The sequence below is a fragment of the Coregonus clupeaformis genome, chromosome 38, assembly GCF_020615455.1.
Source record: "Coregonus clupeaformis isolate EN_2021a chromosome 38, ASM2061545v1, whole genome shotgun sequence".
NCBI lineage: Eukaryota > Metazoa > Chordata > Actinopteri > Salmoniformes > Salmonidae > Coregonus > Coregonus clupeaformis.
The window spans coordinates 5,357,282-5,373,238 of NC_059229.1; the positions used below are offsets into that span (position 1 = coordinate 5,357,282).

General features: G+C 43.2%; 1 protein-coding gene across 1 annotated transcript; it reads left to right on the plus strand.

Moving 5' to 3' along the window:
- Nucleotides 1-8,346: 8,346 nt before the first annotated feature.
- Nucleotides 8,347-9,293, plus strand: LOC123482791 (GTPase IMAP family member 4-like). The gene has a single exon (XM_045211677.1). It carries the CDS (start codon nucleotides 8,370-8,372, stop codon nucleotides 9,291-9,293), a length of 924 nt encoding a protein of 307 aa, XP_045067612.1. The 5' UTR covers nucleotides 8,347-8,369.
- The last annotated feature ends 6,664 nt before the right edge of the window (nucleotides 9,294-15,957 follow it).

Consider the following 15,957-nt stretch of genomic DNA (forward strand, 5'->3'; position numbering starts at 1 on the left):
AGACACCTACCCTGACATTCACGTGACCACCCCGTGAGAGCCATCTGCGGCCATGAGAAGGTGGGGTTATGGAGTGCTAGCCAAGGGATACCTAATACCACAGGGAAAGCAGGAGATTCAATAATCGAAAAAATTACCTGCTCACAATGAGTCTCCTGGGTGATCATGGTGACCGGTATAGTGACTTCCGTAACAAACCCGGACCCTAATGGTCGACTATCGAGCGCTCTGATGGGGAGTGGAACCAATGAAATGCCTTGATGGCGTGCGAATGACCTGTCCGTAAAGTTCCCAGCTGCGCCTGAATCGACTAGCGCCTTACACTGGGGAACTACCATGATATCGGGAAAGTGGATAGGTAGGATACAGTGCGCAACAGAGGGCTCTGAACAAGTGTGGGTGTTCGATACCTCGGGTGATGCGTGAGTGCCCTGCCTGACCTTCCGGCCCAAAAGAACGTTGACTACGACGTGTGGTGTACTGTCCCTTCATGCCACCAGAGTGGCACTGTCGCTGTCCTCCTCCGCTCTCTCGGCCGGCGGCTCCACCCAGCTCCATCGGCTCGGGATCCGAGTCGTCCGGGGTGGAAACGGGCAGACCCCTACCACGGACGTCCTCTGGCTGCCAGCAGGTTGTCCTTACGAATGGCCATGTCCACCAGTTTATCGAAGGACACCACCGTCGGACATCCTCCAGCAGATGGCACCGGAAATGGTCGATCAGGGCCCGCTCGTTCCACCCGGACCCCGCTGCCAGCGTCCGAAACTCCAACGCGAAGTCCTGCGCGGTCCTCGTTCCCTGCGTCAGGTGCCTCTCGACCCTTGGGCGGGTGATCAAAGACCGCCCGAAAGAGGTGAGCGAACACCCTGTAATCCTCCAACGCGGCTCCGCCCTCGTTCCACACCACGTTGGCCCATTCCAGGGCTTTCCCACAGAGGCAGGAAACGAGGACGGACATCTTCTCCCGCTCCGATGGCGCCGGTCTGATGCTGGTGAAGTAAAGCTCCAATTGGAGGAGGAATCCATGGCACAGCGCTGCCGTCCCATCAAACACCTGTGGTCGGGATATCTGGATCCCTCTGGGTGCTGGGGTGTAGATGGCTGGATCCGTTTGGCCAGCTGGTCTCGACAGATCGGGTAATCTCCTCTCCAGGCGTTGGACGGCCTGAAGAACCGAATACAGAGTTTATTCCTTCGTTGACACACAAATGCGCAAAGTATGCGCCTCTACCGAGCTACATACTCTCACAATTAACAATCACCCACTAGGACAAGGGGGCAGAGGGAACACTTATACACAGACTAATTAGGGGATAGGAACCAGGTGTGTGTGATTGACAAGACGAGACAATTGTGATGATCATTTGGGCGGCAGTGCCGGTAAGCCGGTGACGATGAACGTCGAAGCCTGCCCGAACAAGGAGGGGGGGCAGCCTCGGCCGAAGTCGTGACAGACGATCATGGTGACTGATTGGAATGATTGGAGTTCTTGCTACTTCTGTAACAAAATCATAATAACAGTGCAATTGCTGTTGCAGTCATTAATATTGGCACCCTTGCACAATTCAATATTTTTCTAAATAAGTTGAAATTGAAAAAGTATTTTGGTGTCCACACATGTATTTGTTTGATTAACAACTGCACAGGACCCCAAAAAGATTATCTAAACTCAAATGGAGATTTTTCACTTAAAAGTCAATAAATTACCTGGACTGAATTATTCAGAATTCAAATTAATTAGTTTGGAGGCAAGTGATTCTCGTTTAATGTGCAATTTATCTCACCTGTGGTAAGTTAAAGGTTCCTACAGGGTAAAGATAGCCATTCAACCAGTTTTGTAAAGAGAAAAGAAAACATTCTGCTCCATTGCTCACCATTGTAAAGTGCAAGGGTGACAATATATTTGATTGCAACTGTACTTTAGATCCAGAAGAGACTCCACTATCAAAATAAGAAATGATGGTAAACTGTATAGGCACACATAGGCTGGGATTCAAACCAATACTATATAGACACACAGGCTGGGATTCAATTCAATACTGTATAGACACACATAGGCTGGGATTCAATACAAGGCGTGTTATAGAGCACTAGACAGCTGACAATGCAACTTCAGCAGACATTCGTATGCATTTACCATAACTTTGATCTCTGTGAATGGGGAAATTGCCTTGGGGGCATTGTCAGCTGTCTAGTGCATTGCTCTATAACACACATTGGATTTAATCCAGGCCATAGTGTTGTTCTGTACTGCTACCTAAGGTCAGACCATTGGGCCAGTAACCGAAAGGTCGCTGGTTCAACTCCAGGAGCAGACAAGGTGAAACATTTCTCATTGTGCCCTTTAGCAAGGCACTTAACCTCAATTGCTCCAGGGATGATGTTAATAATGGCTGACCCTGGCTTTGAACCTGGCTCTACGGGCATTGGGATATGCAAGATACACATGGACAAATTAAAGCAGCTAAGTAGTTAAATAGTTGTTTTCCCTCCTCAATCTACACACAATGCCTCATAAAGACAAAGCAAAAACAGGACGGTACAGGTGCATAAGTTTTCAGACCCTTTACTCAGTACTTTGTTGAAGCACCTTTGGCAGCGATTACAGCCTCGAGTCTTCTTGGGTATGACGCTACAAGCTTGGCACACCTGTATTTGGGGAATTTCCCATTCTTCTCTGAAGATCCTCTCGAGCTCTGTTAGGTTGGATGGGGATTGTCGCTGCACAGCTATTTTCAGGTCTCTCCAGAGATATTAGATCGGGTTCAAGTCCGGTCTCTGGCTGAGCATACAGAGACTTGTACCGAACCCACTCCTGCGTTGTCTTGGCTGTGTGCATAGGGTCGTTGCCCTTTTGGAAGGAGAACTTTCGTCCCAGTCTGAGGTCGAATATTGTAAGAGCTTTCATTGTCAGCTTATATGCCCCCTTTAGAACAAACTAAACAAACTACCATAGTCCAAACACACCAAGAAAGCCGTGAAGAGGGCATGACAACGCCTTTTCCCCCTCCGGAGACTGAAAAGTTTTAGCATTGGTCCCCAGATCCTCAAAAGTTCTACAGCTGCACCATCGAGAGCATCCTGACCGGTTGCATCACCGCCTGGTATGGCAACTAATTTTTATTTATTTATTTCACCTTTATTTAACCAGGTAAGCCAGTTGAGAACAGGTTCTCATTTACAACTGCGACCTGGCCAAGATAAAGCAAAGTAGTGCAATGAAAACAACACAGAGTTACATATGGGGTAAAAAAAATACATAAAGTCAGAAATACAACAGAAAACATATATACAGTGTGTGCAAATGTAGCAAGTTATGGAGGTAAGGCAATAAATAGGCTATAGTGCAGAATAATTACAATAGTATTAACACTGGAATGCTAGATGTGCAAGAGATTATGTGCAAATAGAGATACTGGGGTGCAAAAGAGCAAATTAAATAATAATCGGCATCCGACTGTAAGGAACTACAGAGGGTAATGCGTACGGCCCAGTACATCACTGGGGCCAAGCTTCCTGCCATCCAGGACTTGTATATTAGGCGGTGTCAGAGGAAGGCCCAAAAGATTATCAAAAGACTTAAGGTCTTCATGGTGCCGCTTGCTTGGTGGTGCACCTTGCTTAGTGGTGTTGCAGACTCTGGGGCCTTTCAGAACAGGTGTATATATACTGAGATCATGTGACACTTAGATTGCACACAAGTGGACTTTATTTAACTAATTATGTGACTTCTGAAGGTAATTGGTTGCACCAGATCTTATTTAGGGGCTTCAAAGCAAAGGGGGTGAATACATATGCGAGCACCTCTTTAAGTTATTTTTTTCATTTCACTTCACCAATTTGGACTATTTTGTGTATGTCCATTACATGAAATCCAAATATAAATCCATTTAAATTACAGATTGTAATACAACAAAATAGGGAAAATGCCAAGGGGGATGAATGCATTTTCAAGGCACTGTACATTCCAATGGGTCCAACTTTTTCATCAATCAGTTCCACTTTATTTCACATATCTACTTTTATTATGTATTCAATATTTTTTAAATATTACATTTGTTATTAATATACTGAACAAAAACATAAAAGTAGCATGCAACAATTTCAAAGATTTTACTGAGTTACATTTCATACAAGGAAATCAGTCAATTAATACATTCATTAGGCCCTAATCTATGGATTTCACATGACTGGGAATAAAGATATGCATCTGTTGGTCACAGATACCTTAAACATAAAGTAGGGGCGTGGATCAGAAAACCAGTCAGTATCTGGTGTGACCATTTGCCTCATGCAGTGCGACACATCTCCTTTGCATAGAGTTGATCAGGCTGTTGATTGTGACCTGTGGAATGTTGTCACACTCCGCTTCAATGGCTGTGCGAAATTCCTGGATATTGGCAAGAACTGGAACACGTTGATACAGAGCATCCCAAACATGCTCAATGGGTGACATGTCTGGTGAGTATACAGGCCATGGAAAAACGGGGACATTTTCAGCTTCCAGGAATTGTGTACATATCCTTGCGACACAGGGCCGTGCATTATTATGCTGAAACTTAAGATGATGGCAGACGGATGAATGGCATGACAATGGGCCTCAGGATCTGTGCATTCAAATTGCCATCGATAAAATGTAATTGTGTTCGTTGTTCGTAGCTTATGCCTGCCCATACCATAACCCTACTGGCACCATGAGGTACTCTGTTCACAACGTTGACATTAGCAAACCGGTGTTCCACACAACGCCATACACGTGGTCTGTGGTTGTGAGGACGGTTGGACGTACTGCCAAATTTTCTAAAACGACATTGGAGGCGGCTTATGGTAGAGAAATTAACATTAAATTCTCTGGCAACAGCTCTGGTGGACATTCCTGCAGTCAGCATGGCAATTGCACACTCCCTCAAAACTTGAGACATCTGTTGCATTGTGTTGTGTGACAAAACTTCACATTTTAGAGTGGCCTTTTATTGTCTGCAGCACAAGGTGCACATGTGTAATGATAATTCTGTTTAATCAGCTTCTTGATATGCCACACCTGTCAGGTGGATGGATTATCTTGGGAAAGGAGACATGCTCACTAACAGGGATGTAAACAAATGTGTGCACAACATTTGAGAGAAATACGCTTTAGGTGCGTATGGAACATTTCTGGGATCTTTTATTAACATTGGACCAACAGTGTATACAAAGATGACTTTATCCCATTACTCAACAATATGAAAGCAGATCTAATTAAATGGAATAATCTTCCCATAAATCTTACAGGTAGAATAAACCTCTCTAGAACGGCATGGCTCCCAAAATTGCTGAGGAGTATGTCTGTCTGTAATAAAGGGCTTTTGTGCAGAAAAAATATTTATGTTTGGCTGGGCATGGCTCCCCAGTGGGTGGGCCTGGCTGCCAAGTGGGTGGGCCTATGCCCTCCAAGGCCCACCCATGGCTGTGCCCCTGCCCAGTCACATGTGAAATCCATAGATTAGGGCCTAATGATTTTTTTTCAATTGATTTCCTTATATGAAGTGTAAATAAAGGGAACACTACAATAACACATCCTAGATTGGAATGAATGAAATAATCTTATTAAATAATTGTTTCTTTACATAGTTGAATGTGCTGACAACAAAATCACACAAAAATGATCAATGGAAATCAAATGTATCAACCCATGGAGGTCTGGATTTGGAGTCACCCACAAAATTAAAGTGGAAAACCACACTACAGGCTGATCCAACTTTGATGTAATGTCCTTAAAACAAGTCAAAATGAGGCTCCGTAGTGTGTGTGGCCTCCACGTGCCTGTATGACCTCCCTACAACGCCTGGGCATGCTCCTGATGAGGTGGCAGATGGTCTCCTGAGGGATCTCCTCCCAGACCTGGACTAAAGCATCCGCCAACTCCTGGACAGTCTGTGGTGCAACGTGGCGTTGGTGGATGGAGCGAGACATGATGTCCCAGATGTGCTCAAATGGATTCAGGACTGGGGAACGGGCCGGCCAGTCCATAGCATCAATGCCTTCCTCTTGCAGGAACTGCTGACACACTCCAGCCACATGAGGTCTAGCATTGTCTTGCATTAGGAGGAACCCAGGGCCAACCACACCAGCATATGGTCTCACAAGGGGTCTGAGGATCTCATCTCGGTACCTAATGGCAGTCAGGCTACATCTGGGGAGCACATGGAGGGCTGTGCGGCCCCCCAAAGAAATGCCACCCCACACCATGACTGACCCACCGCCAAACTGGTCATGCTGGAGGATGTTGCAGGCAGCAGAACGTTCTCCACGGCGTCTCCAGGCTCTGTCACGTCTGTCACGTGCTCAGTGTGAACCTGCTTTCATCTGTGAAGAGCACAGGGCGCCAGTGGCGAATTTGCCAATCTTGGTGTTCTCTGGCAAATGCCAAACGTCCTATACGGTGTTGGGCTGTAAGCACAACCCCCACCTGTGGACGTCGGGCCCTCATACCACCCTCATGGAGTCTGTTTCTGACCGTTTGAGCAGACACATGCACCTTTGTGGCCTGCTGGAGGTCATTTTGCAGGGCTCTGGCAGTGCTCCTCCTGCTCCTCCTTGCACAAAGGTGGAGGTAGCGGTCCTGCTGCTGGGTTGTTGCCCTCCTACGGCCTCCTCCATGTCTCCTGATGTACTGGCCTGTCTCCTGGTAGCGCCTCCATGCTCTGGACACTACGCTGACAGACACAGCAAACCTTCTTGCCACAGCTCGCATTGATGTGCCATCCTGGATGAGCTGCACTACCTGAGCCACTTGTATGGGTTGTAGACTCCGTCTCATGCTACCACTAGAGTGGTTTTAATTATGTAACTTTCTCTGTTTCCTACTATTTCCATCATCTTAAATACACTTATTATCACGATTCAGGATATGACCCAGATGCAGACACAGGAGGCGGATGGTTCAGTTCTTAGATAATTTATTATAACACGGGGAGCAGGCAAACGGTAGGTCAAGGACAGGCAAAGGTTCGTAACCAGATCAGAGTCTGACAGGTACAGGACGGCATGCAGGCTCAGGGTCAGGGCAGGCAGAATGGTCAAAACCAGAAAGACTAGTAAACAGAAACTAGAGGGACTGGAAACCGGGAAAACATGCTGGTAAGACTTGGCAACACGAACTGGCAACAGACAAAAATAAAACGAAGGTATAAATACACATGGGAAAATGGGGAAAATGGAAGACACCTGGTGGGAGGTGGAGACAAGCAAAAGACAGGTGAAACAGATCAGGGTGTGACACTTATCTTCCAACATTACCATGGGTTGAAGAACTGAATGTGTCAATTGTATTGATGGCTATCTTTCATTGATCTCCACTCTGAACGCATTCTCCATAGGCTACGTTCAAATATTGTGCCAATCAAATTCAAATTAAATGTACACAATATCTAAAGGGATAGCTTTAAATAAATAAACATAATTTTTTTTAAAGAAAAACTCCCTCATCAAGTTGGTAGGCCACCCAGTGGGTGTGTTTTCTGGGATTTAATGAAACGTATTCAGTACAGGCAAGGGAGCCACACCTACAAACCTTTATACGCTCCTGCATTAGGTAAGTCTGAATACCAAATACTGAGAAGTGCTTGAACCAAAACGCATAAAAAAGGGATACATTTCCTAAGTCTGAATCGGCCTCATGACTCATTTATGAGTTTGACTCTTCAGGAATGAATGGCCGTATCACTTATAAGATAAAATAGATGTACCAATCCCAGATTGCCCATTTAACCCCAGATTAACATTAAGGTTACCACAAAGCACAGATGATTCATCACTGCTGTGTGCCGACTTCACCCAATTATACACTGGCATGGCAGGAATGTATGTAACCCTTTACTCTGCCCTCCTTCAGGTACAGGTTGCTATAGCTGCAGGAAAAACACCTCATCTGCATTGCTCCTCCTCTTGTTTCATAGTCTGTGATTTCCCAGAATCGCTGTTGTGCTGTCATAGAGACAGAGATGAGAGAGAGAGATGTGAGATGCCAAGCAGCAACACCTTTGTGTATAATACATGTATTACCTCAGCAGCCCAAAACTGGCAATAATCAGATTCTACAGTGGAACTTGATGGACTTTTTTCAGCTATTCTCATCTGACCACAAGACAAGATGCCGGCAACATGCTGCAAAAGTAAGTGCTTGGTGTTAGTGTGCAGTTTACTTAAATGTTACCTGTGAATGAACAAAAACACTATATTCGAGGTTATGTTTTCCAATTGACCTGTTTATACATGTCACATTGCCGTACACTATTGTGTGAATGTCTATTGATCAATCTGGAGGTTTGATGACATAACATGGTATATGTCCTTTGACAGATTCTGGTCCCACAACAGATTCCACCAACATGAGGATAGTTCTGCTGGGTATACCTGGAGCAGGGAAGAGTGCAACAGGAAACACCATCCTGGGTAGAGAGGTGTTTAGAGAGGAGACTGGAGCAGGGAAGAGTGTGATGGGGAAAAGAGTAGTGGAGGGGAGGAACATCACTGTGATTGACACTCCTGGGATTTACAGCACAACACTGACTAAAGAACAATTGAATGATGAAATGAAGAGGTGCATCTCTCTCTCTTCTCCGGGCCCCCATGTGTTCCTTCTGGTTATCAGGCTGGAGAGATTCACACAGGAAGACAGGAATGCTTTGTCGTGGATCCAGAAAAACTTTGGCGAGGAGGCCTTGAGTTACACCATGGTGTTATTCACCGGAAGAGAAAAACTAACCAGGAAACAATGGGAGGACTTTGAAAGGACTGAAACAACTAAACAACCAATCAGTGTGTGTGGGGGAGGGCATCATGCCCTCAACAGTAAACCAGAGGTCCGCACCACTCAGGTCACACAGCTGCTGAGGAAGATAGAAGAGATGGTGGAGAGGAATGGAGGAGGGTACTACACCAATGAGATATACCAGGAGGTTCAGAGGAAACTGAGAGAGGAGGAGGAGAGAAAAAAACAGGAGATGGAGAAAGAGAGGAGGAGAAGGGAGGAGGAGGAGATGAGGAGAAGGGAGGAGGAGGAAAGGAGGAGAAGGGAGGAGGAGAGGAGGAGAAGGGAGGAGGAGGAGAGGAGGAGAAGGGAGGAGGAGGAGAGGAGGAGAAGGGAGGAGGAGGAGAGGAGGAGGGAGGAGGAGGAGAAATTAGAGGAAAAGAGGAAGATAGAGCAGATGATTGAGCAGAAGAGACAGGAGGAGAAACTCTTGTTATTAGAAACTGTTAGAGTTGGGTTAGCATTACTAGCTTTAGCAGCCTGTTTTTGGGCCAAACCATAGAAGATTGAATAAGGTGTTTGATTGAATGCTGAATGCGGATTCAATGTTTCATTTCCTTACCACGGAAGTTACACCTACTAATGAAATGTTTTGTTCCCATCAATAAGTTCTGTATATAGCAATATATTCAGATTTAGATCTTATGTAGATATATTTGACATGTAAAGGTATGGGTATTTAAAGTAGTGCGATATGAGGGTGACGTTTAGCCTAGCGGTTAAGAGCGTTGGGCCAGTTGGTTGGAATCCCCGAGCCGACTAGGTGAAAAATCTGTCGATGTGGCGTTGATCAAGGCACTTAACCCTAATTGCTCCTGTAAGTCGTTCTGGAAAAGAACATCTGCTAAATGATTAAACTGTAATATGATATGAATTTATGTCAGATTAATGATTTCATGTTCTACCAAAACTTTTGTTAATCTTGGTTGAACTGGAATCCCCTCTGTGTGTGACACATGACACAAAATGTATTTCTTCAATAAAAATAATGTAGTACTGCATCTCCTTAGTCCCTGGGTCATTGATATTGGATATCATGTAAAACATAATTTTTTTAAATAGCCATATTTACAAAATAATTTTTACAAAATCAGCCCAGAAACATCTGACATGTTGGTAGCAAACTTAAAGACAAACAAATGAGTACGTGACACAAAACTGTGTGTGTGTGCGTGTGCATGTGCGTGAGTGCATGTGTGTGTGTGTTTGCATGTGCGTGCGTGTGCATATATGTCAAACTGGCAGCTCCAACAATTGGAGGGTTGCTGGCCACCTCTGCTATGTCATCATTCCATAAAACCAGTTCCTCCACAACATGCAAAACCTTTACCTCTATAGTTCCTCCTATTCTTTTCTGATCTCTGATTTCCCAGAATCATTAACATATTCTAATAGAGAGGACAGCGGTTTTTAATTAAAAAAGTATACTATTTGAAACATGGTTGATTTTGAGAATGTAACTATGTACATATATAGGATCTTAATTTGATCACACTTTTGTAGCTGAGAATTCTTTCTGCAAAGCAGGAAATGCAAACTTGTGGTGTACAGTGCCTTGCAAAAGTATTCACCCCCCTTAGCATTTTTCCTACTTTGTTGCATTACAACCTGTAATTTAAATAGATTTTTATTTGGATTTCATGTAATGAACTTACACAAAATAGTCAAAATTGGTGAAGTGAAATGAAAAATAACTGGTTTCAAACATTCCAAAAAATAAATAACGGAAAAGTGGTGCGTGCATATTTATTCACCCCCTTTGCTATGAAGCCCCTAAATAGGATCTGGTGCAACCAATTACCTTCAGAAGTCACATAATTAGTTAAATAAAGTCCACCTGTGTCCATTCTAAGTGTCATATGATCTGTCACATGATCTCAGTATATATACACCTGTTTTGAAAGGCCCCAGAGTCTGCAACACCGCTAAGCAAGGGGCACCACCAAGCAAGCGGCACCATGAAGACCAAGGAGCTCTCCAAACAGGTCAGGGACAAAGTTGTTGAGAAGTACAGATCAGGGTTGGGTTATAATAAAATATCAGAAACTTTGAACATCCAACGGAGCACCATTAAATCCATTATTAAAAAATTGAAAGAATATGGCACCACAACAAACCTGCCAAGAGAGGGCCACACACCAAAACTCACGGAATAGGCAAGGAGGGCATTAAATCAGAGAGGCAACAAAGAGACCAAAGATAACCCTGAAGGAGCTGCAAAGCTCCACAGCGGAGATTGGAGTATGTGTCCATAGGACCACTTTAAGCTGTACACTCCACAGAGCTGGGCTTTACGGAAGAGTGGCCAGAAAAAAGCCATTGCTTAAAGAAATAAATGAGCAAACACGTTTGGTCTTCGCCAAAAGGCATGTGGGAGGCTCCCCAAACATACGGAAGAAGGTACTCTGGTCAGATGAGACCAAAATTGAGCTTTTTGGCCATCAAGGAAAACGCTATGTCTGGCGCAAAACCCAACACCTCTCATCACCCAGATAACACCATCCCGGCAGGGACTGGGAAACTGGTCAAAATTGAAGGAATGATGGATGGCGCTAAATCTGTTTCAGTCTTCCAGAGAATTGAGACTAGGACGGAGGTTCACCTTCCAGCATGACAATGACGTCATTTAGCAGACGCTCTTATCCAGAGCGACTTACAGTTAGTGAATGCATACATGTTTTTTTTCATACTGATCCCGTGGGAAACAAACCCACATCCCTGCCGGCCAAACCCTCCCCTACCTTGGACGACCGTGGACCAATTGTGCGCCGCCCATGGGTCTCCCGGTCGTAGCCGGCTGCGACAGAGCCTGGACTTGAACCAGGTTCTCTAGTGGCACAGCTAGCACTGCGATGCAGTGCCTTAGACCACTGCGCCACTCGGGAGACCCTAAGCATACTGCTAAAGCAACACTCGAGGGTTTTAAGGGGAAACATTTAAATGTCTTGGAATAGCCTAGTCAAAGCCCAGACCTCAATCCAATTGAGAATCTGTGGTATACTTAAAGATTGCTGTACGCCAGCGGAACCCATCCAACTTGAAGGAGCTGGAGCAGTTTTGCCTTGAAGAATGGGCAAAAATCCCAGTGGCTAGATGTGCCAAGCTTATAGAGACATACCCCAAGAGACTTGCAGCTGTAATTGCTGCAAAAGGTGGCTCTACAAAGTATTGACTTTGGAGGGGTGAATAGTTATGCACGCTCAAGTCTGTCTTTTTGTCTTATTTTTTGTTTGTTTCACAATAAAGAATATTTTGCATCTTCAAAGTGGTAGGCATGTTGTGTAAATCAAATGATACAAACCCCTAAAAAATCTATTTTAATTCCAGGTTGTAAGGCAACAAAATAGGACAGATGCCAAGAGGGGTGAATACTTTCGCAAGCCACTGTATATGAGTTTTAAAAAGGCTTCAAAAGTTTGGAATCTCTGCTGAGAAATGTCAGACTTTCTCTTTCTATCATTGGTCAGAGCTACACAGAGCACTCCTGTTTTCCAGAAACCTACAGTGGGTGAGTGACTCAACATAAAACAACATTCAAAATTCTATATTGGCCACTTTATATCTGTTTAGAAATGATTTAGCCCTTCAAAGTTACAACATGTAACTTTTTGGATGACGCAACCAAATTTACATAGAAATGTGAGTTATAGATCTGTCACTCTCATTGAAAGCAAGTCTAAGAAGCAGTAGATCTGTTCTATGTGCGCTATTTCTATGCTTCCCATTCTTAAGTTTTTGCTTCTTTTACTTTCGGTTTTGTACACCAGCTTCAAACAGCTGAAAATACAAAACATTTTGGTAGTGGAAAATATATTTCACAGACAGTACAACATAATGACTGCTTGTTTTGTCAAATAAACTGAAATTAGGAAAACTATTAGAATTTTAGAAACCAGGAAATGGCAGAGCGATTTCTGCATATTGCATCTTTAATACTTTAGTTAGTATTTAGTCAGGGTAATCTGATCCTAGGATAACCATTAGGACCTGTATTAAAGCTATACTGTAGTCCCACCTTCCTCTGTGAAAGGCTATGTGGGCATTTCTACACCTTGATGGCACCTATCCAATCCAATCCTGTCAGGGCTTATTTATAGGCCCAAAACACAAAGCTGACCTCAGATCAGTGTCTAGGGGCTACTTCATCTTTCTCCATAAATGGCAATAGCTCCTTTTCAGTCTTTTAGTGAAAGCACTCCATCTAGTGGTGATTTGTGAAATACATTGATTAATGATCTGTGCCATTTACTTAATTATACTTATTCACAATAGTAAAATACAGTATAGTACAATTCAATACAATACAGTATAGTGCAATACAGTACAATACAATTCAATTCAATACAATACAATATAATACAATACAGTAAAACACAGTACAATACAATTCAATACAATACAATACAGTAAATTAAAGTACAATACAATTCAATACAATATTTAGTAGGTTATTTTTCATACACTTCCCTCAAAGAACATAGATCTATTCCACCTTGGTGACTGTTCTCCCCTGTGAGTAAAGAGGGGTGTGTCTTTCTCTTGGCAGTGCGGTGCAATGAGGTGGAGGAGAGGGAGGCTACAGATTCCAGTGGAGGAAGGAGGACAGGCAAAGAATCGTCGGTGACAGATTGGAGCTCTTCGTCGCCATGGTGACGGGGTTGTTGATGGGGGTTCTGACAGGCAGTTTTGGGGGTGTTGTCATGGGAGGGTTGACGGGGGCAGTGATATGGTTTACAACAGGACTGGTCAGGAACTGGTGGAGCCCCTGACTCACTGGGAGGCACCATGTGTAGGCTATGAATCTACTTTTTATAAAGACATTGGGAGGATAAACTATTCTAATGTGTATAGATGGAAGGACTTTGGTGATGGATCATGTTCCTTGATGCAATTATCAAACTTTGGTTATTCAATATTTGGAAGTAAATAAAAGCCCAATAAAGAGAGACAATATATTGATTCTTTTTTAAGATAGATGAAACCCTAATATTCATCAGCAGTGCTAGCCTACTTCTGTTAAGTCAGTCCTGATATGGGTCTGAACCTGTTAGTCATCAAGGGATTAAAAGAGAGATTCATCCAGCAATATCTTTCCCTGATTTCATCTGACCAAGTATTCAGATATTGTGTGACAGGAGTTAAACGCCAGGCCACTGAAAGGCATTTATCCTACCCTGTAAAATCCTTAAAAATAACAGCAACAAGAACTAATGACTAGATCACCAGATACACATGATCAGATAATCCTTTATGTAAACAAACATAGTGAGCCCACTAGAACCCAGGTCCAGCGACTGTCAACCCAACACATTTTGGCTAAGATCACACCACATATCCATAAAGCATCTTAGAGTAGGATTACTGATCTAGGATCTGTCCATATAATCTTATTCATTATGATCTAAAAGTCAAAACGGATATTAGGTCAGCACTCCTACGGGCCCTGGTCACTACTAATCTCAACAATGTTGTTATTGTTGTCGGCTCAATCTGTCATGGAATCAGTAAACCCTGCTCTCATATCTGTCATGGAATCAGTAAACCCTGCTCTCATATCTGTCATGGAATCAGTAAACCCTGCACTCATATCTGTAATGGAATCGGTAAACCCTGCTCTCATATATGTCATGGAATCAGTAAACCCTGCACTCATATCTGTCATGGAATCAGTAAACCCTGCACTCATATCTATCATGGAATCAGTAAACCCTGCACTCATATCTGTCATGGAATCAGTAAACCCTGCACTCATATCTGTCATGGAATCAGTAAACCCTGCACTCATATCTGTCATGGAATCAGTAAACCCTGCACTCATATCTGTCATGGAATCAGTAAACCCTGCACTCATATTAACACAAATATGTAACTAGATTTGGTCCTTTAATTCATGATTGCTCTTCTGCTGTTCTTACATTTAAGTCATTTAGCAGACGCTCTTATCCAGAGTGAACCACATGAACAATTAGGGTTAAGTGCCTTGCTCAAGGGCATTTTGACAGATGTTTCAGCTAGTCGGCTTGGGGATTTAAACCAGCGACCTCTCGTTTATTGGCCCAACACTTCTACCGCTAGTCTACCTGCCTGGAAAGAGGCCTCCAGTAAAGTATTAAAACTGACTGTATAAAATCTAATTGCATTTTACAGTAATGACAGATGATGTTGAAAGTAAATGATGTATTCCTTTCCCTTGGATTTCCAATAGCCTGTTATCAGTAGTGATGAAGCTTGTTCAGTTCTAAGAGTTGAATGGTGCCTCCTGCTGTATGTTGATGGGATTACATGATCTTTGAACCAGTCCCCAACCTTCCTTCTATTCAACTATTTGCTTTAAAACGGTGTATCCACCAGTGTTATTTCAGGAAGATTTCCTACATATTGCTGATTTATTTGAACACACACTGAAGACTATAATCATATTCAGGGCCAAATGTGTTTTACCCTTATCATGTAGTTTTTGTCATCAGTCATATTTTGTTTGTTTTTACTGTTTATGAAATCTCATTGACTCATTGGCATGATGTTTAAGACAAATAAAACATTGATGGAAACCATTATTTTGAGTTATTTACAAGGTGTAATCTTAGATTCAAATGATTTAAAAAGTATTTACTCTGCCACGTTTTTGGTAAACAACTGAGGAATGGGCCTGGAGAAATCTAACCGTCACAAATTCAGAAACAGAGCTATGGGTGCAATGACTGACTATGACATAAAAATTATAGTTTTGTTAATTTTAAATATACAAGATGTAGTGTTTGTTTACAATTACTATTTTAACTAAGCTCATGGGGTAAAATTCAGACTAGAGTTATGCATGCGTAAATGGAACTTCATTCCCTTGTAATGCACGTTTCTCTCTACGCGCATTCTGACTTTAAACTTAAGCATGGGTTAACGCATATGCCAGCGATTTTGCAAGTAAATCAAGAGTTTCTATTGGACAAATTCAAGTAGGTCCCTCCCCATTTCGTTCAGTTTGCCCCTGGAATTGGTTCAGGGTTGAAATCACATTATTGGAGGTGTGTCTACAGATGTGCTGTATTCTGACTTTGACCTCATCTCCTAATAATTCCACCAGTTTTAGGCGAGAGGATACCATGAATAAGGTTGAGCAAACCTGTCGGTTCCAATCAGAAAAACATCTACTTGCTTATTTCCGATAG

Excerpts from the sequence above, each read along its gene's own strand:
- LOC123482791 (XM_045211677.1), top strand. The coding sequence starts at position 8,370 with ATGAGGATAGTTCTGCTGGGTATACCTGGAGCAGGGAAGAGTGCAACA.